Genomic DNA, 12,728 nt, shown 5'->3' on the forward strand with positions numbered 1-12,728 from the left:
CAATAAGCGATTTTCATTTTCATTCATTTCTTTTTCATTTCATTTCATTCATTCAAGAACTAGGAGCAGGAGTAGGACATCTAGCCCTTCGAGCCTGCTCCGCCATTCAATGAGATCATGGCTGATCTTTTGTGGACTCAGCTCCACTTTCCCGCCCGAACACCATGACCCTTTATTCCTTTATTCTTCAAAAAACTACCTATCTTTATCTTGAAAATATTTAATAAAGGAACCTCAACTGCTTCACTGGATATGGAATTCCATAGACTCACAACCTTTTGGGTGAAAACGTTCCTCCTAAGCTCCGTCCTAAATCGACTTCCCCTTATTTTGAGGCTATGCCCCCTAGTTCTGCTTTCACCCACCAATGGAAACAACCTCCCCTCATCTATCCTATCTATTCCCTTCATAATTTTATATGTTTCTATAAGATCCCCCCTCATCCTTCTAAATTCTAACGATTACAGTCCTAGTCTACTCCATCTCTCCTCGTAATCCAACCCCTTCAACTCTGGGATTAACCTAGTGAATCTCCTCTGAACACACTCCTTGCCAGGACGTCCTTTCTCGGGTAAGGAGACCAAAACTGAACACGATACTCCAGGTGTGGCCTCACTAACACCTTATACAGTAGCAGCATAACCTCTCTAGTCTTAAATTCCACCCCTCTAGCAATGAAGGACAAAACTCCATTCACCTTCTTAATCACCTGTAAACCAATTTTTTGCGACTCATGCACTAGGACACCCAGGTCCCTCTGCACAGCAGCATCCTTTGGACCCACGGCGAAGAATCACTGAAACGACTACACGATGACATTAATAAGTTCCATCCAACCATCAGACTCACCATGGACTACTCTCCAAAATCAGTTGCATTCTTGGACACACTCGTCTCCATCAAGGACGGTCACCTCAGCACTTCGCTTTACCGCAAACCCACGGATAACCTCATGATGCTCCACTTCTCCAGCTTCCACCCTAAACACATTAAAGAAGCCACCCCCTATGGACAAGCGCTCCGTATACACAGGATCTGCTCAGACGAGGAGGAGCGTAACAGACATCTACAGACGTTGAAAGATGCACTCGTACGAACGGGATATGGCACTCGACTCATCGATCGACAGTTCCAACGCGCCACAGCGAAAAACCGCACCAACCTCCTCAGAAGACAAACATGGGACACAACCGACAGAATACCCTTCGTCGTCCAGTACTTCCCCGGAGCGGAGAAACTACGTCATCTTCTTCACAGCCTTCAACACGTCATTGATGACGATGAACGTCTTGCCAAGGTCATCCCCACACCCCCACTACTTGCCTTCAAACAACCGCGCAACCTCAAACGAACCATTGTTTGCAGCAAACTACCCAGTCTTCAGAACAGTGACCACGACACCACACAACCCTGCCATGGCAATCTCTGCAAGACGTGCCAGATCATTGACATGGATACCACTATTACACGTGAGAACACAACCCACCAGGTACGCGGTACGTTCTCGTGCGACTCGGCCAACGTTGTCTACCTCATACGCTGCAGGAAAGGATGTCCCGAAGCATGGTACATTGGCGAGACCATGCAGACGCTGCGACAACGAATGAACGGACATCGCGCAACAATCACCAGGCAGGAATGTTCCCTTCCGGTCGGAGAACATTTCAACAGTCAAGGGCATTCAGCCTGTGATCTCAGGGTAAGCGTTCTCCAAGGCGGCCTTCAGGACGCGCGACAACGCAGAATCACCAAGCAGAAACTTCTAGCCAAGTTCCGCACGCATAAGTGCGGCCTCAACCGGGACCTGGGATTCATGTCACATTACATTCATCCCCCACCATCTGGCCTGCGAAATCCTACCAACTGTCCTGGCTTGATGTAATTCACACCTCTTTAACCTGGGATACCCCATCTCTGGATCTGTAAAGATTTAATCACCTGCTAATGGTCGCATTCCAAGCATTGTTTGGCATCTTTGAATTTGTCTATATATGTGTTTCTGGAACATACCTCTTCATTCACCTGAGGAAGGAGCAGCGCTCCGAAAGCTAGTGACATCGAAACAAACCTGTTGGACTTTAACCTGGTGTTGTAAGACTTTGTACAGTTAATATTTTATGAAATGAAATGAAATGAAAATCGCTTATTGTCACAAGTAGGCTTCAAATGAATTTACTGTGAAAAGCCTCCAGTCGCCACATTCTGGCGCCTGTTCGGGGAGGCTGTTACGGGAATTGAACCGTGCTGCTGGCCTGCCTTGGTCTGCTTTAAAAGCCAGCTATTTAGCCCTGTGCTAAACCAGCTCCCTTTTTCCTTCAATTTGATACTCTCCCTTATCGTTTACATCATAATCCCTTTTGCTGTTATTCCTACCAAAATGGATAACCTCACATTTATCTACATTGTATTACATCTGCCAGACCCTAGCCCATTCACTTAAACTATCCAAATTCCTCTGCAGACTTCCAGTATCCTCTGCAATTTTTGTTTTACCACTCATCTTCGTGTTGTCTGCAAACTTGGACACATTGCATTTGGTCCCCAACTCCAAATCATCTATGTAAATTGTGAACTGATCCCTGAGGGATACCACTAGCTATTGATTGCCAACCAGAGAAACACCCATTAATCCCCACTCTTTGGTTTCTATTAATTAACCAATCCTCTATCCATGCTACTACTTTACCCTTAACGCCATGCATCTTTATCTTATGCAGCAATCTTCTTTGTGGCACCTTGTCAAAAGCTTTCTGGAAATCCAGATATACCACATCCATTGGCTCCCTGTTGTCTACCGCACTGGTAATGTCCTCACAAAATTCCACTAAATTAGTTCGGCATAACCTGCCCTTTATGAACCCATGCTGCATCTTTCCAATGGGACAATTTCCATCCAGATGCCTCGCTATTTCTTCCTTGATAATAAATTCCAGCATCTTCCCTACTACCGAAGTTAAGCTAACTGGCCTATAATTACTCACTTTCTGCCTACCTCCTTTATTAAACAGTTGTGTCACGTTTGCGCATTTCCAATCCACCGGGCCCACCCCAGAGTCTAGTGAACTTTGGTAAATTATCACTAGTGCATTTGCAATGTCCCTAGCCATCTCTTTTCGCACTCTGGGATGCATTCCTTCAGGGCCAGGAGACTTGTCTATCTTTAGCCCCATTAGCTTGCCCATCACTACCTCCTTAGTGATAACAATCATCTCAAGGTCCTCACTTGTCATAGCCTCATTTCCATTAGTCACTGGCATGTTATTTGTGTTTTCCACCGTGAAGACCGACCCAAAAAAGCTGTTCAGTTCCTCAGCCATTTCCTCATCTCCTATTATTAAATCTCCCTTCTCATCCTCGAAAGGACCAATATTTACCTTTGCCACTCTTTTTTGTTTTATATATTTGTGGGAACTTTTACTATCTGTTTTTATATTCTGAGCGAGTTTACTCTCAATCTATCTTACTCTTTATAGCTTTTTTAGTAGCTTTCTGTTGCCCTCTAAAGATTTCCCAATCCTCTAGCCTCCCACTAATCTTTGCCACTTTGTATGCTTTTTCCTTCAATTTGATACTCTCCTTTATTTGCTTAGATATCCACGATCAATTTTCATTCTTTCTACCATCCTTTTTGTTGGTATAAACTTTTGCTGAGCACTATGAACAATCGCTTGGAAGGTTCTTGAAATCTTTCCTTGTCTCTGGAATATATTTTAGTTGGGAGGAATTGGTTATATCCTTAATATCTGCCACTGTTCATCAACTGTCCTTCCTACACTCTGGTCTTTCTGCCAAATATGTCTTTGAGCCCATGTAATTGCCTTGGTTTAACACCAGAACACTAGTGTGGAACTCAAGTTTATTGCCCTCAAACTGAATTTGAAATTCAAGCACTCTTCATTCGAGGATCCTTTACTATAAGATTATTAATGAAAGGGTAGCACGGTGGCGCAATGGATAGCACTGGGACTGCTGCGCTGAGGACCTGGGTTCGAATCCCGGCCCTGGGTCACTGTCCGTGTGGAGTTTGCACATTCCCCCCGTGTCTGCGTGGGTTTCGCCCCCACAACCCAAAGATGTGCAGGTTAGGTGGATTGGCCATGCTAAATTGCCCCTTAATTGGAAAAAATAATAATAATTGGGTACTCTTAATTTAAATTTTTAAAAGATTTTAATGAATCCCATCTCATTGCACAATACTAACTCCAAAACAGCCTGTTCCCTGTTTGGTTTGACAACTTTGTTCCAAGACACAATCTGTAATATATTCTGTGACCTCCCCCTCCATGCTACACTTATCAATTTGGTTAATCCAGTCTATATGCATATTAAAATCTCCCATGATAATATTCTGTCGAGGTTCTTGGTTATCTTTAAGGCTCTCCAGATCTTTATACCAAAGGCCTTTTTTCGGAAAGTGGACGCGATCATTTCGGACTTTTTATGGGCAGGAAGGTGCTGAGGGTGGGGAGCACCCTCCTACAGGGGTAGCAGTGGGGAGTTGGCGTTGCCGAACTTGCTTCATTATTATTGGGTGGTGAATGAGGACAAGGTGCGGCGGTGGTGCGAAGGAGATGGGGTAGAGTGGGTTAGGATGGAGGAGGAATCTTGTAAGGGGTCGAGTCTGAAGGCTATGATGACGGCAGTTGCCAATGGCTCCAAGTAGGTATTCCGGGAGCCTGGTGGTGCAGTCCACAGTGAAGATATGGAATCAGTTGAGGAGGCATTTTAGGATGGAAGGGATGTCGGTGCTAATGCCACTGTGCGAGAATCTGGGGCTGTATTCTCCGCCACACCGCGCCACATATCTGTTTTACCCTGTCGGCAGGATGCTCCGTTCCGCCAGTTGGTCAATGGGGTTTCCCATTGTGGGGCAGCCCCACTCCGTCGGGAAACCCCGGGCTGCCGGCAAAACAGAGCATCCCACTGGCAGAGAATCCAGCCTCATGGGTTTGAGCTTGTGGGGGGGCGGGGGGGAGGGGCGGGGGGGATAGTATATACAGGAGATGGAAGGAAGTGTGGCTGGTCAAGGTGAGGGAATCTGTATTTGGAGGAAGCGTTCGCCAGTCTGGAGGATCTAAGTAGAGCTTCCAAGGGGGAGTGAGTGAAATTTGCTGAACTGGCGGTCGGCATCACCACCGGGGGGTAGCGGCTTGGTTGGCTGAGCTGTTCAACTTCCTGCGGTTAGAGAAGATAAAGTCTGAGTTAAGGAGCTTGCAGGGGGGGTTTGAGAAAAGGTGGGGGATGTTTGTGACCGTGTCTGAGGAGCTGTTCGTCGCGGGGGGGGGGGGTTGAAATGGAGGAAAAATCTGTACAGACTGTATAGTTGATTGTTGGGAAGTATGTTTCCCGGGGTGTTTATTTGCTGTAACCTGTTTTTATACATGTTTGTAATAAAATACATTTTTTTTTAAATCACCCATGATTATTGTCATACCTTGCTTACAAGCCTCCAGTATTTCCTTGCTTCCTGTGTCCTACTGTGGAATTACTATTAGGGAACCGATAGATTCCTCTCATCTGGATTTCTTTCCTTTGGTATTTTTTATTTATACTCAGACTGATTCTACATCATGATCTCCAGTGCCAATATCATTTCTCACTATAGCACTGGTCCCTTTCTTTACTAACAAAGCTATATCACCTTGTTTTCCTTTCTGTTTGTCCTTCTGAAACAGAGTATTCTTGGATATTCAACTCCCAAACCTGGTCTCCTTATCACCATGTCTCAGTAACCACCAAATCATACTTGAGTGGCAGCCATTCCCTGTTTTATTCCCCACAGCCTTGGCCAATTAGAGCGGACCTGTAACTTTGTCTCCGTAATCGCCACAAAATCATACTTGGGAGACAGCCATTCCATGTTTCATTGCCCACAGTATTGCCTTGACCAATTAGAGTCAACCTGCCTGCTTTGAATGTAAGCAAAAGTTTGGTGAGTAACTTTCCTCGTGCTCTCCATGCCAGCACCCAGTCCGGGTCCTCTTGCCAACCAATTAGCACCCACTTTGCATGCAGCACAAATTGTTCTTTTAGATTGATATTCTGGTGAATATATCTTGATCAGTACAAGATGAAAAGTTTTGGCAGCATGTCTTTTTTTCCGCAATCTACATCTCTGTGGGTCGAGAATTCCAAAGATCTACAACCCTCTGAGTGAAGAATTTCTCCTAATTTCAGTGCAAAATGGCAGTCGCCTTATCCTGAGACTATACTCCCTAGTTCTAGAATCTCTATGCATATTGACTCTACTCAATCCAATTATTTATTTTATGGAACTTAATTAATAACTTATGTTGTGTAAGGTACACTGGTATAACCCTGGCTGTAACTGGATGCAGCATAGATCAAAAAGATACTCTAGACCTTGAAGTTAGTTCAATCAGGTTTATTGAACTAATAGCATAGTTAGCACAGTTCTCTGTGAGTTCGACTCTCTGCTAACTTAAGTGTGGTTACTCTGTCTGACTGAACAAGACTAGCTCTTAGCCACGTGCTGGAGGTATGAGATAGTAACAACACCCTTGACTGACTCTCTAGGCAGAGTATGAGTTTTTTACAGTCCGATCCCACCCCTGAGTGTCCTGCCTGCGTATTGGTCATGTCCTGTTCTCCGTGTCCATTAGCTGCTTGTCTGTATATCATTATGTGTGTGTCTGCATATCATGACAACTTAGTTGGGCATTTTTTTACACATCTGTTTCATTTCTTGATTCTTGTATCCTATATTGAAATATTTATCTGACCACTGGGAACATAACAAAAAATATGCTACTTGATCCATCAATTGTGCTCTGCAATTTTGTTAGCTCTTTTTCATCTTAAATGCCCTTCTTTAATTCAATTTGCTGGCTTTCTAAATATTCAGGAATATATTTCTGTCCAAACAACTGTCAAGTTCCCTATGGCCCCTAAACAGTCCATTTATGTCTGGCCAACCCTTTGTTGGAGAATTGACAAGAATGTTGAATGCACAAAGAGTGGTTCTTTAGAAGTTCTTCCCTCAGCACCTTTGTTTTAACCCCTCCTGGAAAAACCTCCACTTCAATATGCTTTAACCCCATTCTGACCGTCTCCTAGTTGTCATATCAACCAGCTCCATACCCACTCTGTATTGGATGCTCTCAGATGTTGCTTTATACCATAACCGAGTTTTGAGTTGTCTTTAACCGATTTCAGCACATACAGAGTAACTATGAATTCATCTCATTATTTTTTGTGGGATCTTGCAATGGACAAAATGCTGCTACCCAAGTCTGGATTAATTTACTACATTCCGAGGGAAGAGGTTTATAATGGGTTCATAAGCACTCTTTTGTATATGCCATATTAAGTGGATTGATTAGCCATTATTTGGAATTATGTGTCTTGTTCTCAAATATATTGCAGTATCTGGGACCTTGATGGAAACCAAAAGACATCGTTTCTCCTGCACTCGCCAGGAATGAGCTTGTGTTGGCATCCCGAGGAGATGTACAAGGTTAGCCTGAAAGGTTTTTCGTAGTCCTATTTCTGCTTAAAGCTGTGGTTCGAGGTATAAAGATAAAGCATTAAAATGCAGCAGAATTGGAAACATTGGGAGCATCAACTCATTGTAACACTGATATGTAACACATTGGAATGTCAATGACTTGTTCATTGGAATGCCAATGCACCAATACATCCAAGCTAACTTAGGAAATAGGAGCTGAAGAAGGCCATTTGGCCTGTTGAGCATGCTCCACCATTCAATAATGATCATGGCTGACTTTCCATCACTATTCCATCTTCCTGAATTATCTCCATATTCTTTGATTTCCCCCTGCATCCAGAGATCCATATGCCTGTCTTGAATATACTCAAATGATTGAGTATCCAGATCCCTCTAGGGTAGAGAATTACAACCCTCTTAAGACATTTCTACTCATTTCAGCCCTAAATGGTTGGTCCCTTATCCTGTGACTGTGATCTTGTGTTATGGATTCCCCAGGTGGGGGAAACATTTTCTCAGCATCTACCCTGTCAAGCCCCATACAATTTGAGATCTGTTCTCATTCTTCTAAACTCCAGAGAATGGAGGCCTGCCTACTCGATTTCTGCTCAGCTGGCACTCCTTGAATCCCAGGAACCAGACTTGAGAACTTTCATTGCAATTCACTAAACAGCATAGTTTCCTTTGATAAGGAGACAAAAACTGCACAGAATTCGAGGTGTTGCCTCAACAATGCCCTGAATCGGTGCAGTCAGACTTCATTCAACATACTATTTACCGTTTTTAAAAGTCTTTCACAGGATCGGGGCATTGCTGGCTAAGCCAGCATTTATTGCCCATCCCGAATTAACATAGAGACATAGAAAATAGGAGCAGAAGAAGGCCATTTGACCCTTCGAGCCTGCTCCACCATTCATTATGATCACGGCTGATCACCCAACTCCGTAACCGGCTCCCGCTGTCCCTCCCCATCTCCTTTGATCCCTTTCACCCCAAGGGCTGTATCTAACTCCTTGAAAACCTACAATGTTTTGGCCTCAACTACTTTCTGTGGTAGCAAATCCCAGAGGCTCGCCACACTCTAGGTGAAGAAATTTCTCCTCATCTCAGTTCTAAATAGTCTTATCCTCTGACTGTGAGCCCTGGTTCTGGACTTCCCCACCATCGGTAACATCCTTCCTTCATCTACCCCGTCTAGTCCTGTTAGAATGTTGTAGGTTTCTATGAGGGTCCCCTCATTCTTCTGAACTCCAGCAAATGTAATCCTAACCAACTCAATCTCTCCTCCAATGTCAGTCCCACCTTCCCAGGAATCAGTCTGGTGAACCTTCACTATACTCCCTCTGTTGCAAAAACATCCTTCCTCAGATAAGGAGACCAAAACGGCACACAATATTCCAGGTGTGTTCTCACCAAGGTCCTGTATAATTGCAGCAAGACATCCCTACTCTTGTAGACTAATTCTCTTACTATGAAGGTCTTCATGTCATTTGCTTTCTTTACTGTCTGCTGCATCTGCATGCTTACATTCAGTAACTCCTGAGAGGGTTGTGGTGAGCTGCCTTCTTGAACCCGAGAAGTCCATGTAGTGTAGGTATACCCACAGTGTTGTTAGGAAGGAAATTCCAGGATTTTGACCCAGCGACAATGGAGGAATGACCATGTTGTTTCAAGTGTGGATGCTGTGTAACTTGGAGGGGAACTTGAAGGTGGTGGTGATCCCATGCATTTGCAGCCCTTGTTCTTCTGGGAGATAAAAGGCAGGGGTTTGTAAGGAGCCTTTTTGAGTTGCTGCAGCTCATTTTGTAGATGGTACATATTATTTTTGTTCACTCACAGGATGTCAGTGTCACTGGCTAGACCAGCATTTATTGCTGCTGCTACTGTGCATCAGTGTATTTTAAAGGTGATGGATGGGGTGCCAATCAAGCGGGATTGCTTTGACTTGGATGATGTTGAGCTTCCTGAGTGTTGTTGAAGCTTCACACATTCGGGCAAGTGGATAGTATTCCATCAAAATACTGACTTGTGCCTTCTAGAAAGTGGGCAGGATTTTAGGTTGGGCCGAGGGCACTACCCTGTGGAACTCTTGGGACTGAGATGACAGACCTCCAACACCCACAACCATCTTCCTTTGTACCAGGCACTGACCATGTCCAACAAGAGAGAATCTAATCATCGCCCCATGATATTTAATGCCATTATAATTGCTGAACACTGTCCGCCACTATGAATATTCTGGGTTTACCATTGACCACTGAGCTGGACCAGTCAAATAAATACTGTAGCTACAAGATCAGGTCAGAAGTTGAAAATTCTCTGGAGCGGAACTTGCCTTCTGACTGTCCAAAGCCTGTCTACCAAATACAAAGCACAAGTCAGGAGTGTAATGAAGTACTCTCCACTTGTGGCTCCAAGGACACAATCCAGGGCAATGTAGCCTGCTTGATTGGCACCCCATCCACAAATATTCACTCACTCCATCACTGACGCACAGTGGCAACAGTGTGTACCATCCATCATCAGTAATTCACTGAGGCTCCTTCGAAATGTACCTTCCAAACTCATGAGCTCCACCAACTGGAAGGACAAAGGCAGCAGATGCATTTGAATGCAGCCACCTGCAAATTCTCACCCAAGGTACACACCATCCTGACTTGGAACTATATCACAATTTCTCCACTGTTGCTAGATCAAAATCCTGGAACTCTCTTCCTATCATCACTGTTCATGTACCTACACCACATGGACCACAGCGGTTCAAGAAGGCAGAAAGTGCAATTAGGGATGAGTAATAAATGATGGCCTCGCCAGAGATGCCGTATCCCATAAACAAATTTTTTAAAACAAAGCGCATTAGAACACCCATAATCGAAACCCTGGAGCCTGTCTACCTTGCAATGACATCATGGCTAATCTGTAACTTATCTCCAGTTAAGCACGACTACCTGAATAGCACTTTCACCCACTCACTGAAACTTTGACGGCCTTCACTTTGCAAGAACTCTTCCATTACCTTTAACATTTCTCCCATTGCTGCTCAGTCACCCCAGTATAGGATGATGTACCGTATGTAGTTTGACCCATCCTGACCAATCGGACGTTACTGTGTCATTTGTTGCACTGATTTGTGCAAACCTCATTGAATGATGCAATGCAGAAGGAGGCTCTACAGCCTATTTTGTAAATGCTGGCATGCTTTCAGTGAATCTTTAGCTAGGCGATGAGAAGCTGACTATTTGCTTTGGTCTTTGCAGCTGATGGTGGCGGAGAAGGATGGAATCATTCGCTTTTATGACCTGGTCACTCTGCAGGCCATCCTGTCTCTGGACTGCGGCCAGATGCCACTACTGTCAGCAGATTGGTGTCTCGGCAACACAATCAAAGTCGGTGCGGTTGCAGGGAACGATTGGCTGATCTGGGACATTACTCGCTCCAGGTATCCTGCTGGAGGTTTGGGGAAAGCTGAGGGGAAGAGGGCGGGGGCAGTAGGAATTGCTTGAAGAGCCTTTTCAGCTTGATACTCAAAACTTTCACTGGCAAATTGACAGTATGCATTTAGCTGTGGACAACAAAAGAAAATTATGATAATCAATGAGTTAAATATCTGGTTGGGAATCGGATTAAACATTATAGGGGCCTGTGTGTATCTGTGTGTATGCATGTTTCTGTGTGTAGATATATATTTTAATCTCTAGATCAGAGAAGTTATGCTACATTTCTATTGCTCTTTGGTTAGACCACGCTTGAGGTATTGTAATCCATTCTACTTTTCATTAAATTTACTAGAAAGACACCAGAACTGAGAGGGTATAACCAGCAGAAAGACTGCAGGGTGGGGTTCTTTTTCTCAGAAAAGAGAGATGGGGGGAAAAACAGCATTTTCATGTTGAAAGCTGTAACTAGCGGGGTACCACGAGGATTAGTATTTGGACTCAACTGTTTACAATCTATATTAACAACTTGGATGAGGGCACCTTGTAGCATATTCAAGAGTGCTGACCATGCAAAATTGGAGGGCAAATGTGCGGTAAGGCAGATGGAAAGAGGCTGCAGAGGGATATAGACCGGTTTAGTGAGTGGGAAACAACATGGCAGATGTGTGAAGTTATCCCGAAGCGTGGTACATTGGCGAGACCATGCAGACGCTGCGACAACGAATGAACGGACATCGCGCGACAATCACCAGGCAGGAATGTTCCCTTCCAGTCGGGGAACACTTCAGCAGTCAAGGGCATTCCGCCTCTGATCTCCGGGTAAGCGTTCTCCAAGGCGGCCTTCAGGATGCGCGACAACGCAGAATCGCCGAGCAGAAACTTATAGCCAAGTTCCGCACACATGAGTGCGGCCTCAACCGGGACCTGGGATTCATGTCTCATTACATTCATCCCCCACCATCTGGCCTGCGAGATCCTACCAACTGTCCTGGCTTGACACAATTCACACCTCTTTAACCTGGGGTTACCCCATCTCTGGATCTGTAAAGATTTAATCACCTGCTAATGGTCACATTCCAAGCATTGTCTGGCATCTTTGAATTTGTCTATATATATGTTTCTGGAACATACCTCTTCACTCACCTGAGGAAGGAGCAGTGCTCCAAAAGCAAGTGACATCGAAACAAACCTGTTGGACTTTAACCTGGTGTTGTAAGACTTCGTACTGTCCCCAGGATGTTGATAGTGGGAAATTCAGCGATGGTAATGCCATTAAATGTCATGGGGCAGTGGTTAGATCTTCTCTGGTTGCAGATGTTCATTGCCTGGCATTTGTGTGACGCGAATGTTACTTGCCACTTGTCAGCCCGAATATTGTCCAGATCTTGCTGCATTTATATCTGGACTGCTTCAGTATCTGAGGAGTGGCAAACGGTACTGAACACTGTCAGCAAACACCTTCACCTCTGACCCGGGTTTGATTCTGGCCGTAGGTGACTGTCTGTGTGGTGTTTGCACATTCTCCCCGTGCCTGCGATGGTTTCCTCCGGGTTCTCCGGTTTCCTCCCACAGTCCAAAGATGTGGAGGTTAGGTGGATTGGCCATGCTAAATTGCCCCTTTGTGTTCAAAGGTTAGGTGGGGTTACAGAGCCGGCCTATGTTAGAGTGCTCTTTTGGAGGGTTGGTGCAGAATCAATGGGCTGAATGGCCTCCTGCACCAGTGATTCTATGAACTGCTGCCTTGATGTCAAGGGCTGTCACTCTCATCTCATCTCTGGAGTTCAGCTCTTTTGACCATGTTGGAACCTAGGCTGTAATGAGGT

The 12,728-nt window shown here is 44.8% G+C and overlaps 1 protein-coding gene across 1 annotated transcript in view; it reads left to right on the forward strand.

Annotated features, from left to right (window-relative positions):
• The window catches only part of nup37 (nucleoporin 37), an 83,094-nt gene that overhangs the window by 47,948 nt on the left and 22,418 nt on the right, over positions 1-12,728 (forward strand). The window contains exons 5-6 of the mRNA XM_072484776.1: positions 7,387-7,477; positions 10,726-10,907. Of these exons, the coding sequence (XP_072340877.1) occupies positions 7,387-7,477; positions 10,726-10,907 (273 nt within the window). The remainder of the gene's footprint in view (positions 1-7,386; positions 7,478-10,725; positions 10,908-12,728) is intronic.

This window comes from Scyliorhinus torazame, chromosome 19 (genome assembly GCF_047496885.1).
Source record: "Scyliorhinus torazame isolate Kashiwa2021f chromosome 19, sScyTor2.1, whole genome shotgun sequence".
Classification (NCBI taxonomy): Eukaryota; Metazoa; Chordata; class Chondrichthyes; order Carcharhiniformes; family Scyliorhinidae; genus Scyliorhinus; species Scyliorhinus torazame.